Source organism: Leptonychotes weddellii, chromosome 14 (assembly GCF_054177405.1).
Source record: "Leptonychotes weddellii isolate Sample4059 chromosome 14, ASM5417740v2, whole genome shotgun sequence".
Lineage (NCBI taxonomy): Eukaryota > Metazoa > Chordata > Mammalia > Carnivora > Phocidae > Leptonychotes > Leptonychotes weddellii.
In genome coordinates, this window is record NC_138382.1 from 79,328,818 (window position 1) to 79,352,050 (window position 23,233).

General features: G+C 62.3%; 2 protein-coding genes across 4 annotated transcripts in view; both read right to left on the reverse strand.

Annotated features, from left to right (window-relative positions):
• The window catches only part of UBAC1 (UBA domain containing 1), a 224,698-nt gene that overhangs the window by 131,021 nt on the left and 70,444 nt on the right, over positions 1-23,233 (reverse strand). The gene's annotated exons all lie outside the window — the stretch shown is intronic.
• On the reverse strand, positions 3,456-7,625 carry TMEM250 (transmembrane protein 250). 3 transcript variants are annotated; one of them, XM_031039794.2, is made up of 2 exons: positions 7,519-7,625; positions 3,456-5,704 (listed from the first exon to the last, which is right to left on the reverse strand). In XM_031039794.2, the coding sequence occupies exon 2, from the start codon at positions 5,652-5,654 to the stop codon at positions 5,166-5,168; it is 489 nt and encodes a 162-aa protein (XP_030895654.1). In that variant the 5' UTR covers positions 5,655-5,704; positions 7,519-7,625; the 3' UTR covers positions 3,456-5,165. The 3 variants fall into 3 exon arrangements, with proteins under 3 accessions (XP_030895654.1, XP_081660046.1, XP_030895655.1); XM_081803920.1 differs by lacking the exon at positions 7,519-7,625 and adding an exon at positions 6,599-6,888; XM_031039795.2 differs by lacking the exon at positions 7,519-7,625 and adding an exon at positions 6,395-6,499.

The window sequence follows — 23,233 nt, forward strand, 5'->3', positions numbered from 1 at the left end:
TTAGAGGGCAACCCAACCCACGCTGGGCCCTAGGAGGTTCCGGCTCATGCCCCGCCCGGCTCGGGCCCAGGCTGCTCCCACCAGTGCAGCCCGTCCCCAGCCCAGGGCTCAGGGTCAGCGTCCAGCCCCAGGTCAGGGAGGCAGGTGACGCGGCTGAACTGGCCAAAGGCGGAGGAGGTCTGCCCGACCTGGGCTCCCGTGCTGGTGGCCAGGAGTGGTGTGCTGGCCTCTCTTGGATAAGGCCGTGCTTCGGTCCTGGGCGCAGGAGGCTGTGCTCACCACGCACCCTCCTGCAGGCCCTCCCCCAGCACCAGCGCAGGGGCGGCCACCTAGCGAGCGCCACAGCCACTTTGCGAGAGGCCCCGGGTGACAGCTGCCAGCAAGCCTGGGCACGCTGCCCGCTGAGGGGGGAGGGGCGCAGCCCACGAGCCGCTGAATCAGCGCTCCCCCCCCTCCCCATCCCCTCCGGGCAAGGATGCTGGTGAGGTGGGGCGCTCCCTCTTCTGGGAGCTGTTAGGGAGGCGGCCAGCCTGCTGGGGTTTCTGGAAAGGGGCTCCTGGGTGCAGCCTGGTGCAGAGCGGCAGGCCAGCCTCGAGGGGACGGGGGCACTGGCCGTCCTAGAGGGGCTGGCCCAGAGAGGCCCTTTCCCAGCAGCAGCCGCGAGGGAGAAAGGAGAAGCACTGGCCCCTGCGGAGGGAAGGAAGCTCGCTCAGGCCCAGAAAGGGCTGAATCAGCACGGAGCGCCTGCCATCGGCTAGCTTCCTCCTCCAATCACACGCTGGAAGCCACAGGGACCTCTCAAGGTCAGGGACCATCAATATCTGTGCAGCCGGCCCCAGCAGACCGCCCTGTCCTCTGCAGTAGCACTGGGGGTCACCCTCTGGTCAGAGCTGGGGCGCACCTGCCCAGCCATCATGGGGGGGGGCGTGCCCCTCCCCCACGGCCCCTTGGCAGACTGCCCCCACTGCGGGGGGAGGGGACGGGGGACCGGGAAAGACACAGAGGTCCGACCGCCCCTCGAGGTGTGACCTCCTCAGGGGCGGCCAGAAGTGCCCGTAGGACCAGAGAGAGCATCTTCTGAGATGCCGCGTCCACCCCAGCCCGGGGCCTGCACGGCCAGACTTTCTCAAGTAAGCTTCTGGTTTCTGGAACTTCCCAAAGCACCACCCCTCCTCGCCATCACCCCCCTGCTGGCTGATTTCCCTCCCCATGGACAGCCCCTCACACCCTCCATGCTGGCCACGGAGGGGTCAGGCCGTGGGAGGCCCTCAGAGTGCATAGGTGTGGCTGCTGAGGCTTTTCCTCCTGCCTCCCCAGCACCTGGCTCTGCCCGCAGGGACACAGCGCCTCCCCTCTTTGTTCAAGGGAAGTGCTTCTCCCCTTCCTCCTCCCCCGCTCCCTCCCTCTGTGCGCTCTTTTTTTTTTTTTTTGAGAGAGAGAGAATGAGAGAGAGAGAGAGAGAGAGCATGAGATGGGGGAGGGTCAGAGGGAGAAGCAGACTCCCCGCCGAGCAGGGAGCCCGATGCGGGACTCGATCCTGGGACTCCAGGATCACGACCTGAGCCGAAGGCAGTCGCTTAACCAACTGAGCCACCCAGGCGCCCCTGCGCTCTTCTGTCTTGACCCTGACCTCTGACCCAGCCGGACCTTGACTGGACCATCCTCCTGCCAGGCCAGGACATCTCCCGGCAACCCCCCAGCTCCCCACCCCCACCTCCCAAATCAAGGACCCACTTGCCACCACCTGCAGAACCTTCCAGGTACTCTCTTCCCTTTTCTCTTTCCCTCCTGCCCCCCTTGGGCCCATCTTCACCCACCTTGGGTCGTGCACGAGCAGCAGGGGTCTTCCTTGCCCTCCCAGCTCCCTCGGTCTGACACATCGGCTGTCCCAGGTCACTTCCTGCCCAACCCTGCCTTGAAGGCTGCCTGGGCCGTTTGGGGGGAGGGAGGCAGCAGGAACCACTGGGGCCTGGCGGCTTTGTAAAGATGAACCCTGCTTCCTAAACCAGCTCCAGCTCCTGGCATTTGCCAGCACGGCCCTGGGACCTGCGCTCAGGCTGGGTTTTGTCTGGCCAGACCCCCAGTCCCTGCCTCCTCACAGCACACGGAAGCCTCCAGGCCCATAGGTCATTCCATTTTCCTGATGACGTGAGCCCATAATGAGCAAATACTCTGCTCCTCCCACCCCCCCCCCCCCCCGTGTGATGCCCTGAGGCCAAGACCCCTCTCTGGGTGGCAGCTTCCGACTGCAACCTCAGATCCCACCCCTGCTCTCCCACTGCTTGGCCCACAGCATGTTGTCTTTGAAGATGGGGACCAGCAGACGGGGGTGGGGGGGGGTGGGGGTGGGGGCCGTGGTGTTCCTTCAGCCCCGGAGGTGGGAGCCGGCAGGAGGCCCACCCACTGGAGGAGGGCTCACGCTCACCTCAAACAAGAAACGGCCGGGGAGGCGGGCGCCCTCGAGGCTCTGGCATGGTGAGGACCGCCCGGGACAGTTGGCTGGGCCACTGCCATCCATGCCTGGAGGCACGTGCGCCGAGCTCACCCCGGCCCCAAGGACGGGCAGTGCCCCCCTGGCGGCACGAACTGCATCTCCTGAGCTGCCTCCGCCGCTTTCGGGGACTTTACCAACTCTGCCACCAAAAGCTAAACCCCAAAACGACTTGGACTGTTTTCTTCCGAGAAAACACCCAGTTCCACCAAGTCCGAGAAACGGCAGACCGGCTGCCTTTCCGTGGCACTTTCTGGCCAGCGTGACAGCGTGCAGGGGCATCGTCGTCAGCAGCGAGGACCAGGAGTGTCCCCGCACGGGAGCTCGGAGACCTTTACAAAATAAAGATACTAAGTAATAACGTGTCTCTTGTTTTTCCAAGTGTGTTCAGTTCAACAGGAACCACAACTTTGGTTTTCAGCCAGTGTCTTCTCCGCACACGCGTATCTTCCCCTGAAACGGAGCTCACGCTGTACACTCAGTTCTGTGACCTAGTTCCTGGCCCCGGGGACCTCGCCAGGACCCGCTGCCGGGGCGGCCACACTGTCCCTGCCATCCTGACCGAGCCCCCGGCTGCAAGGTCAGGGTGGGCCCCCTGAAGCCCAGCACGTCCGCTCCTTCCCTGGCATCACGGACGCCTGCTTTAAAGCGTTCCCGATTTGGGGGCGCCTGGGTGGCTCAGTCGGTTAAGGGTCTGCCTTCACTCAGGTCATGATCCCAGGGTCCTGGGATCGAGGCCCACATCAGGCTCCCTGCTCAGTGGGGAGCCTGCTTCTCCCTCTCCCTCTGTCTCTCCCTCTGCTTGTGCTCGCTCTCTCACTGTCAAATAAATAAAATCTTAAAAAAAAAAATTAAAGCGTTCCCAATTTTACCTGGGAGAGACGCCTTCTGTGGCATTTTTGGTCAGTTAGACCCTTAGAGAGGGAATAAAGTTTTTGAGCTTTAAGCAATCACTCCATCAACGTGTTAAAAAAATAAGTTTAATGCAGGTGGCTCATTTCATAAAGAATATAACAGGCACTCGAGACACCAAGCATCTTTGTGTTCAACGTGCCAGTTCCTCACGTGGCCGCAACGACATTCAAGGTGGCACGGCCAGACCCCTCCTGCCATCCTGACGGCGTGGACAGGTGTCCACCTCAGTGACGGGAGCTTTGGGGGAATCTGAGTTAACACAAAACAAAACTTTTAGGAAACAGCATGATTTAGTGCAAAAGATTCTCTGTGGCGCTGAGAAGGGGGATCCACGCAGGTCAGCTCCCCGCCTGCCATCCAGGGAACTAGGACAGACTCAAGGCGAGAAAGAACTTCGCCCAAGGAGCCTTCCCGCTGTCCCCAAGTGGACAATCACTGGATAGAAGCTGGCTACAAATAAAAAACCATGGTTTACAGCCAAGCTTTCTTTGCTTTTTCTACTTGATTTGGGTTCTTCTTCCCGTGACACCAACTTCTGACAGCTCCCCTGGCCACTGGACTGCCTGGCCACGCGGGGTCATAGGGACCACTGCCCATGCCCAGGGGATGGGGGTGGGGACAACTTGGGATGAGGTGGGGGTCTGTCACCCCCAGGATGGGGCTGTGTCCTGTCCCCGGTCTATGCCTGTTGTCCCAGCACAATTATTCAAAGCAGCTTCTCACCTGCCGAGGAGACCCATGGTGACTACTGAGCCACCGGGCCACCCTCTCCTCCTCTGACAGAGAAGCAAAGGGTCTGGACAAGACATTGGCCCCCGGCTGGACCAACAGGCCCTTTGCTCTTTCCAGCCCCGCATTCAGTTCTGCCTGTCACTCCGCAGCTGCTCCAAGAGCCCCAGGGCGGGAACACAGGGGCAGCCGGCCCCAGTGCACACGCATACCCCTAAGAGGTGCTCTTTCAACAGAAGCTTGGCTCACGTTTCCATGGCGCACGCACAGAGGCTGTGGCGCGTCAGCTCCCAATACGCACGTTTCAATTCTAGCCATCCCTCAGAGGAAGAGAGGCCAAAGCTCCACTCCCCCCCACCAGCCAGAAAGGAGTTAAGGTACCTCCTCACAAATGCACACTTGAAGAGACTATGGCATCCAGCTTGATGTTTTCAACAAACCTGCCCCAGAGGAAAACAGATCTGCCCTGCACCCCGGGCTGGCCCCTGATCTGGGAACCTGCCAAGGCTGCCCGTGACTCCCACTTGACTGCATCTAAGCAAACCAACACGGCCCTGAAGCCTGGCCTGGGACTCAGGGGGGCAGACGGAGGGCCCGTGAGCTGTGCCAGGACTTGGGTGGCCCAGGGCAGTGATCAGCTTCGCGGCGGTGTGGTCCATCGGCACTTCCCTAAGGCTGGGGCAGGGGCCGTGTGGCTGGCCAGGAGGAGGGACACAGAGGCTCTCCAAGAGCAGACGGGGCCAACGGGCCTCACCCTGGCCAGCCTGGAAAAGTGAGGGCAGGTGGCCAGTGAGGCGCTGTACCTACATGAACACACGGAGGGTTGGCGCGGAAAACCAGCAGCAGAGGGGGCGCCAGCGTCCCCTTCGCAGAACAGTCTCAGCACCGCGCCCAGACCCACCGCCAGAGGTGGACGGTCTTCAGACCCATCCGCAAGACGGGCTGGAAAGAGCAGAATCCTGACCTACCCCCTCAAGAACAGAACAGGGCCGCAATAAACAAACCCCAGAGCCCAGGCCCACGGTGGCCCTCACATGTCCACGAAGACCATGAAGCACCAGCCCAGGCCCCCCACCAGCAGCACCGTCACTCGGATGCCGTAGATGAGCAGCTCGTTGAGCAGGCGGAAATCCACGCGCCGGCGGCCCAGCAGCAGCAGCAGCACCGAGAGCTTCAGCTGGAAGCGCAGAAGGACGCGCACGCCCAGGTACTGCAGGCAGAAGAGCGCGGCCAGCGCGCCCCACAGCGTGGCCGTGAAGAGGCTGCAGCTGAAGTAGAGCAGGAAGCGGATGAAGCCGTACAGCCAGCGCGCCCGGATGTACACGTCGAAGTTGTTGTACTTAGTGCGCGCCAGGCGGGAGGTGCGCGCCGGCCCGCAGGCTGCGTGCAGGCAGGTGGTGTGCGGGCCGTGGAAGGAGCGCACCCGCCGCGGGATGGGCATGACCGGCATTGGGGCCCGGGCGGTGGTGCTAGCTTGGGGCAGCGGTGGTGTCCAGGCAGTGGTCAGCATAGGCGTCATGGGCACCTAGGCCTGGAAGCCAGCAGCTGAGCCCTGGGGGATGCGGCGGCCTGCAGGAAAGTGAGAGAGAGGAGCTGTGGCAGGTGCCCCCGTCCTGGGACATCAGCCAGCCCCGGGCCGCACTGAAACCGCTCCCACTCCTCACGTGCCCCGGGGGCTGCTCTCGCCACAAGCGCGGCGACGGAGGACACTTCAAAGGCACAGGCTGCAGATGGAGGAGTTCCCTTCAGCATCCTGCGAGCCAAGTGCTGCAGACCAGACAGCGGGGTCCCGGGGCACCTGCTGAGCCTGAGCCCTGGCGCTGTGGCTCCCTAGGCGTAACCTGCCAAAGCTTCGCTCACCCTCCCATCCCTGCCCTGCCAAACAGGGCCGCCCACAGCGCTGGGCTCCCGCGGGTGCTGGGGGAGGCTGGTGACCACGCCTGGCAGGTCTGCCTGGTCTGCCATCACAGGCCTACAGACTGGGTGCCAGGAAAGGAGAAACACCCAGTGGCTCTCTGGTGAGAGAAACAACTCGTGGGTGGGAAACCCTGCAGGTACAGGATGTGTAAAAGCAGGGCAGTCGAGTGGATCACGGGCTCTGGAGACACATCACACGGGCCTCGGCCAGGGGCGTGCCGCGGGGACCCCGGGGTCGCGGGGGCGGAGGCCGGGCGCGTCCAGCCCTCCCGGTAGGCTCGGGCAGAACCTGGTCTGACAGCGCCAAGCAGCTCCGCGCGCTTGCCTCGGTCCGGCCCGCACCTCCGGGCCACGTCTGCAGGACCCCGCATGGCTCCCTGCCGTCGCGTCCCGCCCGCCTTGCGCCCGCCGCCACCGCGCACGGGCCCCCCAGCGTCCGCGCCGCGGGCTCCCGGGGCGGGCAGGCGGCGGGCACCGGCAAGGACCCGCGAGCCCGGGCACACGGTGGCCGCCCGCCACCCCGGGGCAGGGCCGCCCGCCGCTCACCAGGTGCCCTCTCCGCGCCGGCGCCGGGGGAGGCCGGCGGTGCGGGCGGCCGGGCCTGCGGGCCCCCCCGGCACACGGGGCTCCAGGAGCAGGGCGGCCGCATGGTGCCCACGGCGCGGCGGCTGCGAGGCCCGGCCGCTCACGCGTCCCCGCCCGAGACCGCCCCGAAGGGCCCGGGGCCCGTGCGCCCGGCAGCCGGCAGCGTTTGGCCCCGCGTGGGAGCCGTAGCGCCGTCCCTCTGCGGCCACCGTAGGACTTCCCTCCCGCCCCTCCGCCCGCGCCGACACGGAAAGCGCCTCCCTTCCCCCGGCTCGGAGCCGACTCTGAGCAGCCGGAACTCGACACTACCCCAGGGCGTGCGTGCTTACGTGCCTGCGTGCGCGCGCGGGACTTAACGCTGCCGCCCGTCTCCTCGTCCCGCGTACGCCGCCAGCAGCTCAGTCTGCCTTGCGCAGGCGCACGTTGTGGGCCTGCGCGTGCGGACCACGGGCACCCCCTCCGCGCACGCGCCGCGGCGCCCTCACGTGTCCGCTACCCGCAGGGCTGCTGCCGCCTGTGGGGGCCGCGGGGGGGGGGCGGGGAGGGCACCGGGGAGGCGGGGGCCGGCCGACTGCTGCCGCCGCGCCCTGGGGTTGCCCCTTCCCCGGACAATGAGGAGTCAGTGCGGACTTGTTAAAGTGTTTCAGCCCGGCTGGGTGCCAGGATCGCGGAGACACTGGGTTGGTTCCGGGTCGCTCCCTCGTAGATGCGGCTCCCTGTGCCCGGAGGCTGGAGGCCAGCCACTCAGGCACCCTTCCCGGCCCGGCGCCGGGACGCTGCCCTCCTCCAGGCTGGCCGCCAGTCTGTCCCTCCGCGCTGCCCGCCTGCCGCCTCCCCAGCCCTAACCCCAGGTCCCCCAGCCCGCCGCCCCCTAACCTTACCAGGTTCCCCCCACCCCATCCCTGTTTCGTGGCTCCTGGCTCGTGTGGTCCTGGCTTTTCTGCTCCCGCCCCTCTGGGGAGGAGGATCTGGCAGGGTCAGGATGCAGAAGGAGCAGGAGAGCTTTGAAAAGTCCAGAGCAACTGTGAAGGGGCAGCAGAAGATGGGAGAAAAGGAGGCTATTTTAAGAAATATTTCTTAAAATGCAGCCTTTTTTGCAGGCTGGGTTTCTGCAGTAGCTCCGTGCTCCATAGTTGGCCCTGGGGTGGTGGTTTTCCTCTCCAGCCCCCCGTCCAGCCCTCTCCCCCTGGGGACACCCCATACAGGCCCCCTCCTTAGCTCTGTGAGGAGGTCCCATTGTTCTCATACATGACCTGTCCGTTCACACTTATTTATTCTGTTCCTCTGCTCCTTCTCTGCTTGCCGAGCTCCTACTCAGCCTTCAAGACCCCAATTATCCCCTCCTCTAAAAGCTGCGTCCAACCATGTACCACCCTTCCCTGGCACCCATACCCTTCCTGAGTGTGTGTGGAGGGGATCCTGCTTGCTCTCAGCCCTACCTCTCTTCCCTCCCCAGACTGCAAAGATTCGTTTATAGATCTATGTCCTCCATCTGCTCAGTTTTCTCACCACGGCCATTGGAAGACCTATTTCTTCTTTGTGGTCCCGTCCACACACACACGTGTTTAAACAACGCCAGAAGCTTCGCAGAACAGTGCTTCTGGCCACAGGGTCCGATACGTTGTGTTGCTTCTCTATGTTAAGACGCTAGAACCACACACCTGCAGCCTTACCACTACCAGGTAAAGGAGCCCTGAGCATGAGGAGGGGGCTGTGTCCTCGGGACTGCCTTGGTGGCAGGGCCAGGGGAAGCCTCCGACGCGTGCTGTGTTTGTGTGCAGGTCCTCGTTTGGGGGTCCAGTGGGGATCCCAATCTTGCTGTCCATCCCCCGGAATAGCCCACTCCCCAGGCTTCCCCGCAGGGGCTGGGCGGTGGGCAGTGGCCGGGCGCCACCTGCTGGACGGTGTTGGCATTGCTGCGGAGCTGGCCACCGGCTCTGCGGGTAGGAAGGACTGGAGCAAGGGTGAGTCCATTGGAAGCTTCAAGGCAGGGCCTTAAAATCAGCGTGCCCCCCAGCCCGCTCCTGTGTTGTCTGGGGCTGCTCTCGAGCTACCATGGTAGAATGGAGTGGCCTCCCGAGAAGAGACCCAATGGCCCACAAACCTGAGAACCTCTACCCTTTGGCCTTTGTAAGGTTTGTTGGGCCCTGCTCCCCACTTTAAACAAGGGGAAGAGCGGTGTCACCCTTCGGGTCATGTTTTAACTCACCCGTCCTTGGCAGGGGTGAAGTATGACGTCAAGCTCACAGTAACACTGACATTTGCTGTTGTGTGTGCTGGGGGCGGGGGGCCTCATCACAGGGACTCCAGAGGGCGTGCTTGCCCCAGTTCGGAGGCCTGAGCGAGCCCCCCCAGCTCCCAGAGGGGCTCAGTCTCCATGGTCCTCATACACACTCCCACAGTCACCTCGCAGCATGGGCTGGAATTCCCGCCGCCTGGCTCCGGGCTGCCTTAGCAACCAGGTGCTGAGGCCCAGGGGACCCCGTGCCATCTCCAGGGTTGGATCAGAAGACACCTCCCACCCCAATGTCCTAATGCTCCCTCCCAGCACCCAGCTACTGAGCTGGTAGACACTGGGCCACGGGGGGGCACGTGACAGGTGGGCGAGGTGCATGTGGTGGGCATGTGGGGAGGCCCTGCAGGGGGATCTGGGGCCGAGCCCTTCGAGCACAGCCTTCGAGTGTCTGGGGAAGGCAGCAGACCTGTGAGCAAAGGAGTCTCTTGTGATCACGTGGTGGTCACGTGTGGGCCATGCTGGAAGCATGTAAGGGAGGTAGTATGGAGGGGCTTGTGGGGCACGCGTGGGTCCAGTGAGGGTCACCTTGGGCCACGTGGCAGGCATGTGGTAGCAATGCAGGTAAGAGTGGAAATATGGAGGGCTCTGTGGTGGTTCCATGGAGCAAGCATGTGGGTAGCACATGGGGGCTTAGTAAGATGGCCACGTGGGAGTCATGTGGCCGACATGTGGTCATGTACAGGCCACACTGTGGGCACTGAGGGAGGCCATATGGAGGGATTCATTGCAGGGGGATATATGGGTCATGTGGGGTTACGTGGGCCCTGTGCGAGGGGCACGTGGGCAGCCACGTGTGTGGCCTGTGGGGTGTTACATGGAGGGCCCTCAGGGTCTCTGTGAGGAGCACGTGTGGGGCGTGTGGTGGTCTTGTGGGGCGCACGTTTGGAGAGGCCGTTGGGGGGTGCTCCAGTGCCCCGCGCATCTGAGCGCCTGGCCGGGGGCATCGCCCCTGTGAGGGCAGGAGTGCAGGTGGGTGGGGGAGCCACAGGGCTGGGGCCGAGACCCCGGACGGCACTGAGCAGAGAAGCCTGTGGGCCATGTCCGGATGCCGGCCTGCAGACTCTGTGACCAAGGGAAAATATTGGTGTTTTTCAGTACTAGGTTCGGGGGGGTCTGTTACCAAATGGTCTGAGTGGAACACGTCGTTTCGAATCCTCGTAACCACCTGACAGCAAGCAGCCTTGCCCCCACTTCACAGATGGGGAGAGAATGCTGCTTGTCAGGCCTGACTCCGACCCCCGGGGCGAGTCCAGCACCCCCGGGTGGCTGCTGGGTGACACGCACACTGAGCCGCCTCCACCCGATGCCCTGCGGGCATCCCTGTGGGGTCTGGCACTCTGGCCGACCTCCACTTGTCTGACCGGCGGCCCTGTCCCTACGGGGTTTTGGCTGCACAGCTCCAGCCTCCTTGGGGTGGCAGCGTGCCCCGCTAACAGCCCCCAGCATCTCCCGTTGCTGCTGTGAGTCCCCCCGTCCACCTCCGTGAGCCCAGAGGGTGCTCCTCTCCTCGGGGCGGAAACCACCTGCCGTAGGTCACAAGGGCCCGTTGGATGCACCTGGAGGTTGGTCGCTGTGGAAACGAGAGATGGCATTAATGGGGCAGTGAGGCCGAGGCCTCGCCCGCCCAGGGCAGCTTCGGCTCTACCGCTTTCGAGCCGTGGGCAGAGGCATCCGCCTCTCTGGACCTCGGTCTCCTCATCTGTAAAGTGGTGCTGGTAACACACGGGCCTCGACCTTGCGCCGAGGTGTGAAGCGGGCGCTGCTGCTCGCTGTTGCTGAGGGAGCCGCCCAGTGGCAGACCCCCGGCGCATACCGGGCCGGCTGGCCTGCGTGGCAGACGTGGCAGTGGGACGCCCAGGCCAGGCCACGGAGTGCACTGCAGCCCCACCTTGCGCTCTCTCGGGCGCTCACTGGGGAAGCCGGCAGGCGCAGGCAGGAGGCCTCCGGGGGAGCCCTGCCCACACCCGGATCTCAGGTGCGCGGCCGGCCCCGGGGAGGTGACGGAGTACGCTTCCGCGGCTCGAGCCGGGGTCTCTGGTGCTCTGTGACGGCCGCCCTGGTGAACGAACACACGCGTCTGTCACTCTGTTAAGCCGTCCTGTCCCGGGACCACCTGTCGGGCAGCCACAGGTGACCGGCACAGCTCTGAGCGGTGAGCACCAGCCACGCCGAGCACTTCCTGTCGTCTGTCTCCCGAGCACGTCAGTCACAACCTGTGGGGGGGTGCCCAGCCCCTTACTCAGGTCCCCGTGGGCAGGGGCAGGCCTGGACGGGGTCTCTGTGCCGTGCTGGCCCGAATGCCGGCGGAAGCATTCATCTTTGGATGTTGGTTCCCTGGCCGGGGTGTGGACCAGAGCAGGAGGGACAGAGAGACAGGTCCTCTGTTCTCTCAGCAGGCCTGCTTCCGGAGAAGGAATGTGGCACCTCGTGCCGCCTCTCCTCCCCTCCTCACTGTCCCCCAGCTGGCCGGCTCTCTCCCGTCTTTCCCAGTCCGGGGCAGGCTTGAGCTGGGCTCTCGGTCTGGGCAGCAGGGCGGCTTCTGCCCGCCGGCCCCCATCCCGCCCCTCCGCCCCCGAGCTGCGTGTCCTGCCATATCTCTGGCCTGGCTTGCAGCAGGACCCAGGATGACCCTGCCGCCGGGGACGGCCGTGGGCACTTGGCCCACCGGGCTTCAGTCTGGCCCCCCCCCCACGGCCTGTGCGGGCAGCGCTGGGGAGGAAAGGGCGCCCCGGGGAAGTGGACCAGGCTGGGCGCTGGGGAAGCACTCAGGCCACATGGAAGGAGGCCATGAGCGACACGGGGGCTGTCGGGGGCTGCTGGGTGACGGTTTGTAGGTTACAGACTTGCCCTGATTTCACAAGTGCCCGGTGCTGAGCTGCCGGAGGCGGCTCCACCGTTGGATAAATCACTGACCCGTCCTGGCTGTTCGCCTTCATCTGTGAGCTGAGTAGGTAGCGCAGCCCTCGCAGCCGTTGGAGGGTTTAATGATGTGCGGCCTTCGCCAAGGCCGGGCTGAGCAGCGCTCGGCAACGCTGCCGCTGGGACGCGGAGAAATGCGGGTCGTAAACAAGCCCCGGATCTAGCTCGCGCGCAGAGACCCGGCCTCCTCGCACCGTGCTAAGGAGGAGGCCATGCGGCCAGCTTCTTGGTGGCCCTGCCCTCCTCCGCGGCAGCAGGCCTTATGCCACTTGGTGGATGTGCCCTCCGGAAACCCAGGCCCAGGCCACGAAGGGGGCCCAGGAGGCTCGCTGTCAAGGTGAGCGCTCTCGCGGGGTTCAGCCCCCTGTAGCCACGCGGCCCCGGGGTCCCGGCTGTATTTCTTCCTGTGCTAATTTCACAGCGACACTGTTCCTACTCCCGTTGATTGAACAGTTCTGCGCTGGTGGGAGAAGATTTGTGGCGGAACCTATCACAGCCCTGGAGCATGGGCGGGGTGGCTGGCTGAGGAGCCGGGGAGGTGGGTATATTTTATGGCCTGCTGGGAAGACAAACATACGCATTTATATGTCACTTGTTGCAATATAAATGCTAACTTGTACTCCTTTCAAAACTTTTAATGAATTGTATACATTCGGAGAGATTTATAGGGTGAGCAGAATGGCTCAAAATGTTACTTTTAACATATTTGTCACTTTGGCAACAGCACCAAAAAAAATCTGGGAGATATTGCATTCAGAGATAAATCATAAATAGACACATCTTAAAAGAGGTTTATTTGGGTCGTTAATGGTTGATGGGCCCCCCAGTGCAGGATCTAAAGTTAAATTATGCAAAATCAAAAACAAACCTTATAATACTTAATCAAACATGCATAAAACTGGCAGGTCCAATAAATTCTCCCAATTAACTTGCTTCAGATTGTGATTGCATTCGCTAATTTAATCAGCCCCAGAATAATCTGGAGGCCGGGAGCTGATGAGTGAGTGGGGGTGCGTGTACCGCGGGAGAGGGCAGAGCAGTGGGCAAGTGCACCGAGGTCAGGGCCACGGAGAAAGGCGCTATGTTTCACGAGGGCAGTGATTTCCCCACTTCCTCTTTCACGGTGGGGGGAGCTAGCAGCCAGGCACTCGCTCAAATCCCCATGAGCGTGCTGTCCTGGGAACTCGGCAGCGTCCTCCTGGGTCACTCGGAGGAACCAGACCTGGACATCGCCATCTGGAACGAATTCCACGCTCCGTTTGCTTGGCTCCAGATGCCCAGTGCTCTCATCGGCTGCGGACACCAGCCCTCCCTTCCAGAACATGCTTAGAATGGTTTTGTCCCCTGGCGTCTCCCCCTGGAGCCTGCCCATTCCAACCTCTGATTCTTGATTAAAGGAGGGTTTTGAGGGGCACCTGGGTGGCTCAATCGGTTAAGCATCTGACTCTTGGTTTTGGCTCAGGTCATGATCTCAGGGTCATGGGATTGAGCCCCGTGTTGGGCTCCCTGCTCAGAGGGGAGTCTGCTTAAGACTCTCTCCCCCTCTCCCTCTGCCCCTCCTGCTCATGTTCCCTCCCCCTCTCTCTCTGTCTAAAATAAATAAATTTTTTTTTTTTAAAGATTTTACTTATTCATTTGACAGAGAGAGACACAGCGAGAGAGGGAACACAAGCAGGGGGAGTGGGAGAGGGAGAAGCAGGCTTCCCGCCGAGCAGGGAGCCCGATGCGGGGCTCGATCCCAGGACCCTGGGATCATGACCTGAGCCGAAGGCAGTCGCTTAACGACTGAGCCACCCAGGCACCCCTAAAATAAATAAATCTTTTAAAAAAATAAAATAAGTGAGGGTTTTGACTCCAGTGTGCTTTGTCCTTTGGGGGGTGGGGCACAGCGACAGGCCGACAGGCCGGGGAGGAGCCCAAGCCCGCATGGGCCTGCAGGGGGAGGCAGGTGTCTCAGCTCCAGGCCTGGTCCCCAGGGTGGCGCACGGCTGAACTCCCAGAACTCACTCTTCTCTGCCAGGCAAAAAGTGTTATTTTATTTTATTGTCAAGAAAGGGTTTATGTTGCATACCTGGGTTTGCATTCTGCTTCCTGCCCCCCCCCACCTTATTATATAATGAACATTTTTCTACACCAATGAACACTCTTCACAAACCTGGCCTCTAAGGGCCACGTGGCGTTCTGGTGCACGATGCTCCGTCATTACCTCATCAGTTTCTCTCTGACTGGACGTGTGTTGGTGCCAATTTTTTGTGATTAGAAATAATGCTGTGATGAACATCCCTGGTGCATAAATCTGTGTACATGCACATTTCATGTTTCTTCTGGATGGACTGCTGATGCGGACTGGCCCTTGGAGGCCCTTGACACTGGCCGTAGCAAGCCCCCGGCCCCCTTGCTGCGGCAGACGGCCCAGGGCCGAGGTTCTGTGCTGGGGGCTCCCTGCTCGAGCCCCTGCCCTCGCCACCCCTCACCCGCTCTCCCTGGCATGGATGCGGTCTCCCGAGAACCCCTGAGGGAGTCATGCCTCCTGTCGTTCCCCAAGCAAGCAGCAAAGAGCGCCCACCGCTCGTCATCGCCAGCACAGGGCAGGTTCCACGGACATCCGTGAGCAGGCCTGTGTGATGTCCCGCTCATTCTGGGGGCTCAGGGGCACCTCTGGGAGGACAGGCCCGAGGCCACCCCAACGGGTGCTGAGAAGCGCCCTTCTGCGGAAGCAGAGGGCGACGGTCTGTGGCACGCCCGAGGGGACAACTTGTTCAGCATCCTGCTGGCGCAGGCCCACCCAGCCGAAGGATGCAGGGGCACCAGGGCCCACCCAGCCGGAAGAGCAGCCGGCCACCTGCAGGTTAGCTCACAGAGGCACCGAGTTAATCAAATCAAAGACAGTGAACGGAGGAATCATCATGCAGGCTGGAATCACAGATCCTGAAGGATCTGCTCCCAGGAGGCCCCAGAGGAGCGGGACCCACTGGCACAGAGGGGAGGGGGGGCCGTGTGTGACGGTGCAGAACTTCCAATCGGGAAGATGAACACGTCCTGGGGACGGACGGAGGGGACGGCTGCACAACAGGGTGAATGTGCTTGATGGCCCTGAGCTGTGCACTTAAAACTGCTTCAGTCAGGGAATGCTCTGCGTCTGTGTGTCCCGCCACCATGAAAAGCAGGGGGGAGGGGAGCCCTGGTGGCTCCGGAGGTGAAGCGTCTGCCTTCAGCTCAGGTCCTGATCCCGGGATCCTGGGGTCCCGCATCAGGGCTTTCTGCTCAGCGGGGAGCCTGCTTCTCCCACTGCCTGCCCCTCCCCCTGCTTGTGCGCTCTCTGTCTCTCTCTCAAACAAATCTTTAAAAAAATAAAAATTAGGGGCGCCTGGGTGGCTCAGTCGGTTAAGCGACTGCCTTCGGCTCAGGTCATGATCCTGGAGTCCCGGGATCGAGTCCCGCATCGGGCTCCCTGCTCGGCGGGGAGTCTGCTTCTCCCTCTGACCCTCCTCCGTCTCATGCTCTCTGTCTCTCATTCTCTCTCTCTCAAATAAATAAAATCTTTAAAAAATAAAAAAATAAAAAAAATAAAAATTAAAAAATTTTTAAATAAGAAAGAGGGGGCAAATAAAACCAAATTTCTGAGTGCTTAGATTTGCATGAAAAGCTCTGGAAGAGTAGGAAGAGTGGGTGGAGGCTGGTGGGAGGGCTCCCGGCGGGCGGTTGGGGAAGAGTGATGGGGCTGCCTGCCCTGCCGGGGGTGGGGGTGGGGGGGCTCCGACTTATTTCTGGACTGCAGACTTACAAACGCCGCAGTGCATGGCCTTGTACGCACGCCTGCAGTGTTAATGCCTTTCAAATCATGATCTGTCCTCCCCCATCACGCCCTGCCACCCTTCCAGACGTTTCCTTCCAATGGGTCCTCCTGCTGCCCCCACTGTGGAGGGGATCTTCTAAAAGACAAACCTGATCCACAGGCTCTAGAGGCTCTGTAGCCCAACCGCTGTCACCCGGGGCCACTCCACCCCCAGAAACATAGCTGCTGGCGTCCCCCCACAAGGGCCATGCCCTCCAGGTCCTCCTCTTCTGGGGCATGTCCCCTCACAAAATTGTCCCTTCTGATCCTTCAAGAGTCAGCTCAAGGCTCCTCCTCTTCCAGGAAGCCTTTCTGACCCCCAGGGCTGGACCAAGGGCACACCTCGGGTGCCTGCCCCAGAACCTGCCCTTGTGGCATTGCCTGCTGGGCGTGAGCTCCTTGCGAGTAGGGCCTGGGTCTGGTTGAGCCGTATGACCCTATGCCCAGCACAGGGCCTGCCTGGCCAGAATGAGCCAAAGTCACCTTCCAGGAATCCCTAAAAGTGGCATGCTTGACAGAGTGTTTGTCCCAGTGCCCCAGGGGCATGACTGCTCACCAGAACCCTGGGTCCTCCTTCCCAGCTGGCTCCTTGATGCCAAGATGAGGCTGGCCCTGCCTCTAAGGGTGCTCAGGTTGGGAAGGGAGTGGGTGGAGGCTGATGCAGTAGCCAACCCCCCAGCCCAGGGGGCGGGGGGAGGGGGGAGGGGGGAGGGCCAGGCAGGAATAAGCTTCGGGCAGGCCGGAGGGCAAGTGAGGGCTCAGCCAGGGCCCAAGGGGAGGGGGTCTTCTAGCAGTGGGTTTAGGAGGCTTTGCTCATAGTGTGCTGGGGAAGAGAGTATGCGGGCTGGGCGGGGGCCTCTGGGGATGACATGCGGCCACCACATCCGTGCTGACCTCCTCTTCCTGCAGTGTGCCTCGAATCACCTTCCAGCCTCCCTGGGCTCGGGGGTTTACTAGAAAGAAATAAACTGTGCTGGAGCTTGAGAGGGACAGAAGCACCGGTCAGCATGTCCCTGTGGAGTAAGGCTGGTGCTGAGGGGACGCTCGAGCCTGTCCTGGTTCCTGCCTGGCCATAACAGCAGCCGTGGCCCGGGTGACAGTCACTGGTCTGTCCTTGTGCAGTCCCCAGCTCCATGGAGAAGAAGAGCTGTCAGGACTTGGAAACTGCAGGGTGGAGGCATCATGAACAGCAAAGGGACACTGGAGTTTGGTTTGTTGACCCTCCGAGGAGAGCAGCAGAAACTATGTGCCCTGGACACTGAAAGTTCTCCTGTCCTGTGTCCAGATGAGCACAGTGTCCCCCTGAGAAGTGACACTCCCGACTCTGGTCACCAAGCCCCGATTCCACGGGCAGGGGCGCTGGGGCCAGACTGACCTCCAGGGCCCCACATCCTGGCTGGACCTCTAGGGTCCCGCCATACCTGGGGCCCAGCTTCTGCCTCTGTGCAGTGGGGTAGGAACCGATGGGCACAGATGCCCGCGGGGCAGCCCTTGACATCACGGGAGGGCTGATCACACCTCAACGCCACTGTCAGGACCACCTATTCTCCTCACTGGGTCAAGGTCAGCCGTGAAAGAATCTTAACTCTCCTCAATGCTGGGCTGACATCAGAGCCAACTAAATGGCCCCTCCCTTCCCTCTCTTCCCACCCATGTCCTTGGGCCAGAGATCCTGCTGCTGGCTCCTGGGAGCACACAAGGTTTGCAGGCACAGGACTCAGGTGCTGGATCCAGCCCCTCCTGAAGGCAGCCCAGGACCAGTGCACTGACCTTGTGTTTTGCTGTTGCCCACGCTGTTCAGCAGGGCTCCCCTTTCTGGCTGCAGGCCCTGGCCCTGTGGTCTGGGTCTGGAGGAACTGCCTCCCTGAGGCCCTCCCTGCCCACTCCAGGGAGTGACTAAGAGCATGTGGGCAATAGGCTGGTGCATCCTGGGGCAGGTTCCTCTTCATTAAATGGGGATAATCACAGCAATGGGTCCTCCCTGTGGGGCCTGCCCACAGCTTTTCATAGACCTGAGATCACGCTCACTGCATGCGGGTCCACCATTGTTTCATACTCGGTGGAGAAAGAAAAAATACTGCCCCACACTGTCCCGCCTCTGCGCACGGTAGGAGGGTCACACTGCAGAGCCCGCAGCAGGGGCAGGCGAGCGTCTCTAAGGGGCAGGTGTCTTGGCCACCCGCCAGCGCGGCAGGAAGGCAGGAAGGGAAGACCCGCCGAGGGCAGAGGTGGGCGTCGGGACAGCAGAGAGTCCCCGCGGCGCGCCCCCCACAACCCCGCTCCCTCGGCGGCGCTGGTGCGCGCGGCGGCCAGCAGAGGGCGGCCCCGGGCCAGGATGCGCACTCGCCTGCGTCCGCGATCTGCACGGTCCACGCAGCCTGCAGTCGCGGCCGCCGGGACCCCGGGCGGCGGGCCGCGGTGTCTCCAGGACCGTGCATCTCCACGTACCCCGGCGCACCCCGGGCCCCTGCTCACCCCAGCTCATCCCTACTCCTGGGGGCACCGCTACCCACTCCTGCTCACCGCAGCGCACCCTGGCTGATCCCTGCTTCCGGAGCACCCCAGCTCCCCTGTATCTCCGAGGGACCCAGGCAGGTCGCTCCCTCTCTCTGGGCCTCAGTTTCCTCTTGGGGTCAGCTGACTGCGAAATGGGGCCCCGGCAAGCGCTGCCAAGCGGGGCCGGCGCGCTGCTGCGGGTCCGGGTTGCAACTGCTTCGGGAGCCCAGGCTTCCTTGGAGCACCCGGCGTGCCCCACTTTTAGGGGTGAGCCGAGCGCTGAAACTGGAAGGGACTTGCATCCCCTCTACATGAGGATCCCCGAGCACAGCGGGTGGGGGGCTCCAAGGGGAGGGCTGTGCGTCCTGACCCGCCCCCTCCTGGGGTCCCCATCGCCCACCTGACCGGGCCGAGGGGTCTAACGGGCAAACCCTGTTCCCGCGCTCGTCCTCCGGCGCTAGGGGCGGCCGTGCCCTTCCGCCTGGCTCCCGGGACCCCCCCGACCGCGGCCCGGGTGGGAGCGGGGGTGGCAGGACGCCCTCTGCGCCCAGGCTCCCAGCGCCGAGACCGCACCCCCAGAGGCCTGCAGGGGGCGCCCGCTGCCTTGCTCCTGAAACAGCACGCGCCGTCATCAGGTGGGATGGGCAGGAGGCTGCAGATTTTCTTGCGGGAACGCAGGGGCGGAAGGGTGAGCGTGCGGCCTGGACTGTGTGTGCTCTGCCCTGGTACATAAGGGTCATCCTTTGATCAGCAGCAGAGAGACAGAGACAGGGAGAGACACACAGAGAGACACGCACAGAGGGTGGGAGACCCCAGTCCACAGGCAAGAAAATGAGGGGTGCAGAGTTTGATAAGAAATGTGACTGTGGACAGGGGGCTCGGATGGGTGAGGTGGCACCAGACAGCTACCAAGGGGACAGGGCAGGGTCAGGGGTCATGGGTCCAGCGGGCGGCTCACTGGGGCTCCTCCCACTCTGGGTGGGGCCCCGCGTGCCCTCCTGCTGAAGAGGATGAGTGTGGCTGGCCCACACAGGCCACTCCAGGAGTGTCCCCTACGTCCATCCTTGGCACCTTTCTGGCCGCTGGCCCCTGCTGGCCCACTGTCTTCCCGTGGGTGGTCGAGGCTGCTGAGGCAGGTGCAGATGGGAGTCTCGAAGCCCCACTGAGTGGCGCATGCTGTCCTGTCCCTGGGGGCTTCTGGGCACAACCTGGGTCATCCTCTGCCCCAGACAGCTCCGCCCCTGCTTCAACCCGCCCCGCCCAGCTCCTGGGGTTTGACACAAGCATCTGTTGGGCAAAAGAGTCTCGCAGGCACAAAGGGGACTCTCGGACCAGCCAAAGCGTGGGAAGAGCTCCACTGGGTCTGGGGGCGGGGACCACGCGATGCGCTCAGGAAGACCTCTTACAGGGGGATGGTCTGATAAACGTGTCCGAGTGATTTGCAAAAGGGTTATGTCTCTGAGGGGTTCGCTTTAAACACACACACACACACACACACACTATTTTTCAGAACACTTTAGGTTCACAGCAAAATGGACAGAAAGGAACAGAGGCTTCTTCGCCTTCTGCCCCCACATAAGCACGGCCTCTCCCATCACCAACACCCCCAGCAGAGTGGTCCATTTGTTGATGAGCCTAGGTTGACACATCATTGTCACCCAGAGTCCACAGTTCACCGCAGGGCTCACTCTTGGTGTGCCTCAGTCTATGGGTTTGGACAAATGCGCAGTGTCCTGGGCCTGCCATTATAGGTGGTACAGAGTAGTTTCACTGCCCTGAAAATCCTCCCTCCCTCCCCCCAGACCCAGGCTTCTCTTTCTCATTTGGATTCTCTCTTGGGACTCTGGCCCAGTAGAGGAGGAGATGTGGGCTCGGGGGCGAAGGGCTGGGCACCCCCGGGGATGGGCCAGCCAGGTGGAGGATGACGGTGGCCTTGGCACGCAGCCTCTGGGGCACTGCCCAGACTCACATGGAGGACACACACGTGGGAAGCGTGGCTTAGCCATGCCCTGCAGGCGGCCCAGTGGCCAGTGTGGTGGCCCCTCATGCCGCGCTGAGCTGTTTTGCTGTCAAGGGCAAAACTGAAGGACCAAGGCAGGGAACAGAGTGGCCCCGAGGGAGGCGTGGCACCTGCTTGGCTCTCTGCCAGGTGCTCAGGGAGAGTCTGCAGGGGGCTGTCTCAGCGCTGAGAGGGCAGCTCGGAGACCACCCAGCCCTTTCCCCTGCTGGGGTGTCCACGGACTCCCCCAGACGCTCCTGCTTGGCTCGCCTTGCTCACTGCCCTAGCCCCACATTCTTGGTGGCCAGTAGACATCTGTCAAATGAATGAATGATTGACTTCCTACATGAGTCACCTGGTTGCTCCGGAAGGCAGGACCAGGCCCCCCCCACCAACCTGCCCAAGCTGTAGGGAGATGGTGTGCCTCCCCTCGCCCCGCACCCTCAGGGTCACAGATCTGCCCGTCTGAGCAGCCACAGAACACTTACCTGTCTTGCATCTGCTCCAGGTAACAGTTGGGGCGTCCGTCACCCCTTGGGGGGGCACAGCACGGAGGCTCAGGCTGGGACTCGAGCCCAGGGGCAGGGGCGATGCATTAGCATTGCAGTAGGGTCCTGAGACTGGTGATATCAGCGCTTCAGGGTTATTTATGAATTCATCTATTTGCCAGGACAGACCTTTCTGCATTTGGTTGCCATGGTTGCCTTAAAGTCGGTGTCTTATTAATTCTGCATGTTATGAAATAAATATAGATCAGACAATCGCCGTGAAGGTTCTGTTTTTATTATGCAGTTTGGCTCCCGGCGCCTGGGGTAGGATGCACACAGCGTCACGCTGACACACATCCATCAGGTTCTGGGCACCCGGGCAGGGCGCAGAGAGGTGCTCCGGAGCCCCGAGCCTGAGAACGGGGAGGGACAGTGAGACAGAGCTGCAGGGGCAGGGAGAAGCTTGAGGTACCCAGGCATCCTCGGTGGCCCCTGAAGGGATTCCCACAGTTGGACGGACAGTGCCATCCAGGAGGGAGGCCGGGTTCCCTGTGGGCTGCTTCCGCCGGAGTTACAAGGCACAGGGAGTTGGAATCGCCCAAAACTGCTGGGTGGGGCTGCACGGTCCTATCCAGCCAGGGGTGCCCAGAGAAAAGGGTCCACTCTGTGGCCCTGGAGCTGCCTGAGGCCGGCCATTCCTGCTCCGTCTGTCCAGGTGGCAGGGGACAATTCACCAGAAACGGTGCAAGCATCCTGATGTCCACCAGGTTTCAGGCTGGCTCAGGAGGCCGGGGCGGAGGGGTCCAGGACGGGTCCTGCTGGGAACTCTTTTGGTCAACCTGGCTGTGTTTGTTGATTTTAGCTTCTGTTCTCTTCACCATTGTGGACAGTTGCTTCGCATAGTACGTGCCCAGGATGGCGCTGAATCTGTCCAGCGGCCGCGGCAAACGCCACTCCTTCACCCCCGATCAGTACAAGCACAGAGATGTAGTCACAAGGAGGTGGTTTCACGATGATCGGTATTCCAACGCGGTCTGTTTACTGTCCGTGCACGACCCTCACTGGCCTCTGCCCAGTCCCTCCCCAGCCTCTGAAGCAAAACTGCCCCCATGTCACCCCCCCCAGGGCTCTGTCCCTGAAAAGCCTCCCCAGGTCCATTCCCCTGGCCCACTGCTTGGCCGCCCGGTCGCCGCCGGGGTGCTTGGTGCCTAGGGCCTGTGGTTTGGGGGCAAGTGAGGAGCAGTACCCAGCATCCTGAGCCCACAGATGGCTTCTCTGGAAGCACATCAGCTCTGGCCAGGCCGGGCGTTTGCTTCGCCAACCACAAAGGTTCAGGGTCAGGAGAGGGTGAGGAGCCCGGATGGGCAGGGGAGGGAGGCCCAGCCCAGGGCTCCGCAGGGAGCTGAGGGCAGAGGGGACCGCCTGGAGGCTGAGCCCACGGAGCCAGGGTGCCAATGAGACCCCTGGAGCCACGGCCACCGCAAGAAGGGGCAGCAGGAGCTCAGTTGTGGGGTGCCCTGGGGCAAAGTAGAGGGGAGACCCTGGCACCAGCCCTCTGGGTGACTCAAGTGGGCGGCCAGCTCTTGGGGGCCAAACCTCCTCTGTCAAATGGGGGCCATCTCCAGGCTCTCTCCACCTGGGCCGGAAGTGGTTGACCTTCTGCAAGGCAGGATCATGCCCTCTCCCCCCGGTCCCAGTGTGGTGCCCAGCTGCCCGGCAACACCCGCCACACTTGTCATCGGGCAGCCAGACCCTGCAGGCGTGTGGCTTATCAACCCCCTCCTGCCAGCGCCACCACGGCCTCCCCAGATGCTCCCAGCCCCCCAGGGCCTGATCAGGGCATCGACAGAGCGGTGCTCACCATTTAATTAAGCTTAGTTTAATTAAAAACCTGGGGTCCTTTATTAGACTCTGTAATTGATTTAATTTCCTACGGAATTCAAGTGTCAAACACCTCTGCCACGTGAAGTCCCAGATTCCGGGGGGTGGCGACAAACGGACGGCCACACAGCCAAAGCTCCCGGAAGGGAGAGGTCTGCTCCCGGAGCCCCGGCAGACAGGCCCATGAGCCGCCCTCCCCTCCCCCTGTCCTCTCCCCTCCCCCTTTCCCACACCCCCACACACGCTTTGGGCTTTGTCATTTGCCAACCCCACCGGAGCTGGGGCCTCCTTGCAACCAAGAGTTGTCCCTGATGGGGAAGATGGGCAGGACCTGGCAGGCAGTGCCCCTTGGCCACCTGGGTTCTGGAATCCCTTCGGTTCGAGCTCCTCCGGTGGCTCAGGCCTCTGTTGGTGCCCCTGGCTTGCGGGGAGACCGGAGTCTCCTCCAGGGATCCCAGAAGACGGTGATACCTGTTCTGACTTGGTGGGTCTCTGGATGGGGAATTTCTGCCCGGCTGCCCTTAGGGTGCCCCCCACCCAGCGCATGGGATGGGAGTGGGCCTGGGGGGTCGGACAGCCAGCTCGTGTTGACTGTCCCCTGCCCCACCACGGATCCCCCGAGGGCAGAGTGCCCGGTGGTGGCAGCACTGGGAAGCAGGGGATGCGGGAGAAAGACGGGGGT

Coding starts and splice junctions, on each gene's coding strand:
- TMEM250 (XM_031039794.2), bottom strand. CDS start 5,654: ATGACGCCTATGCTGACCACTGCCTGGACACCACCGCTGCCCCAAGCT.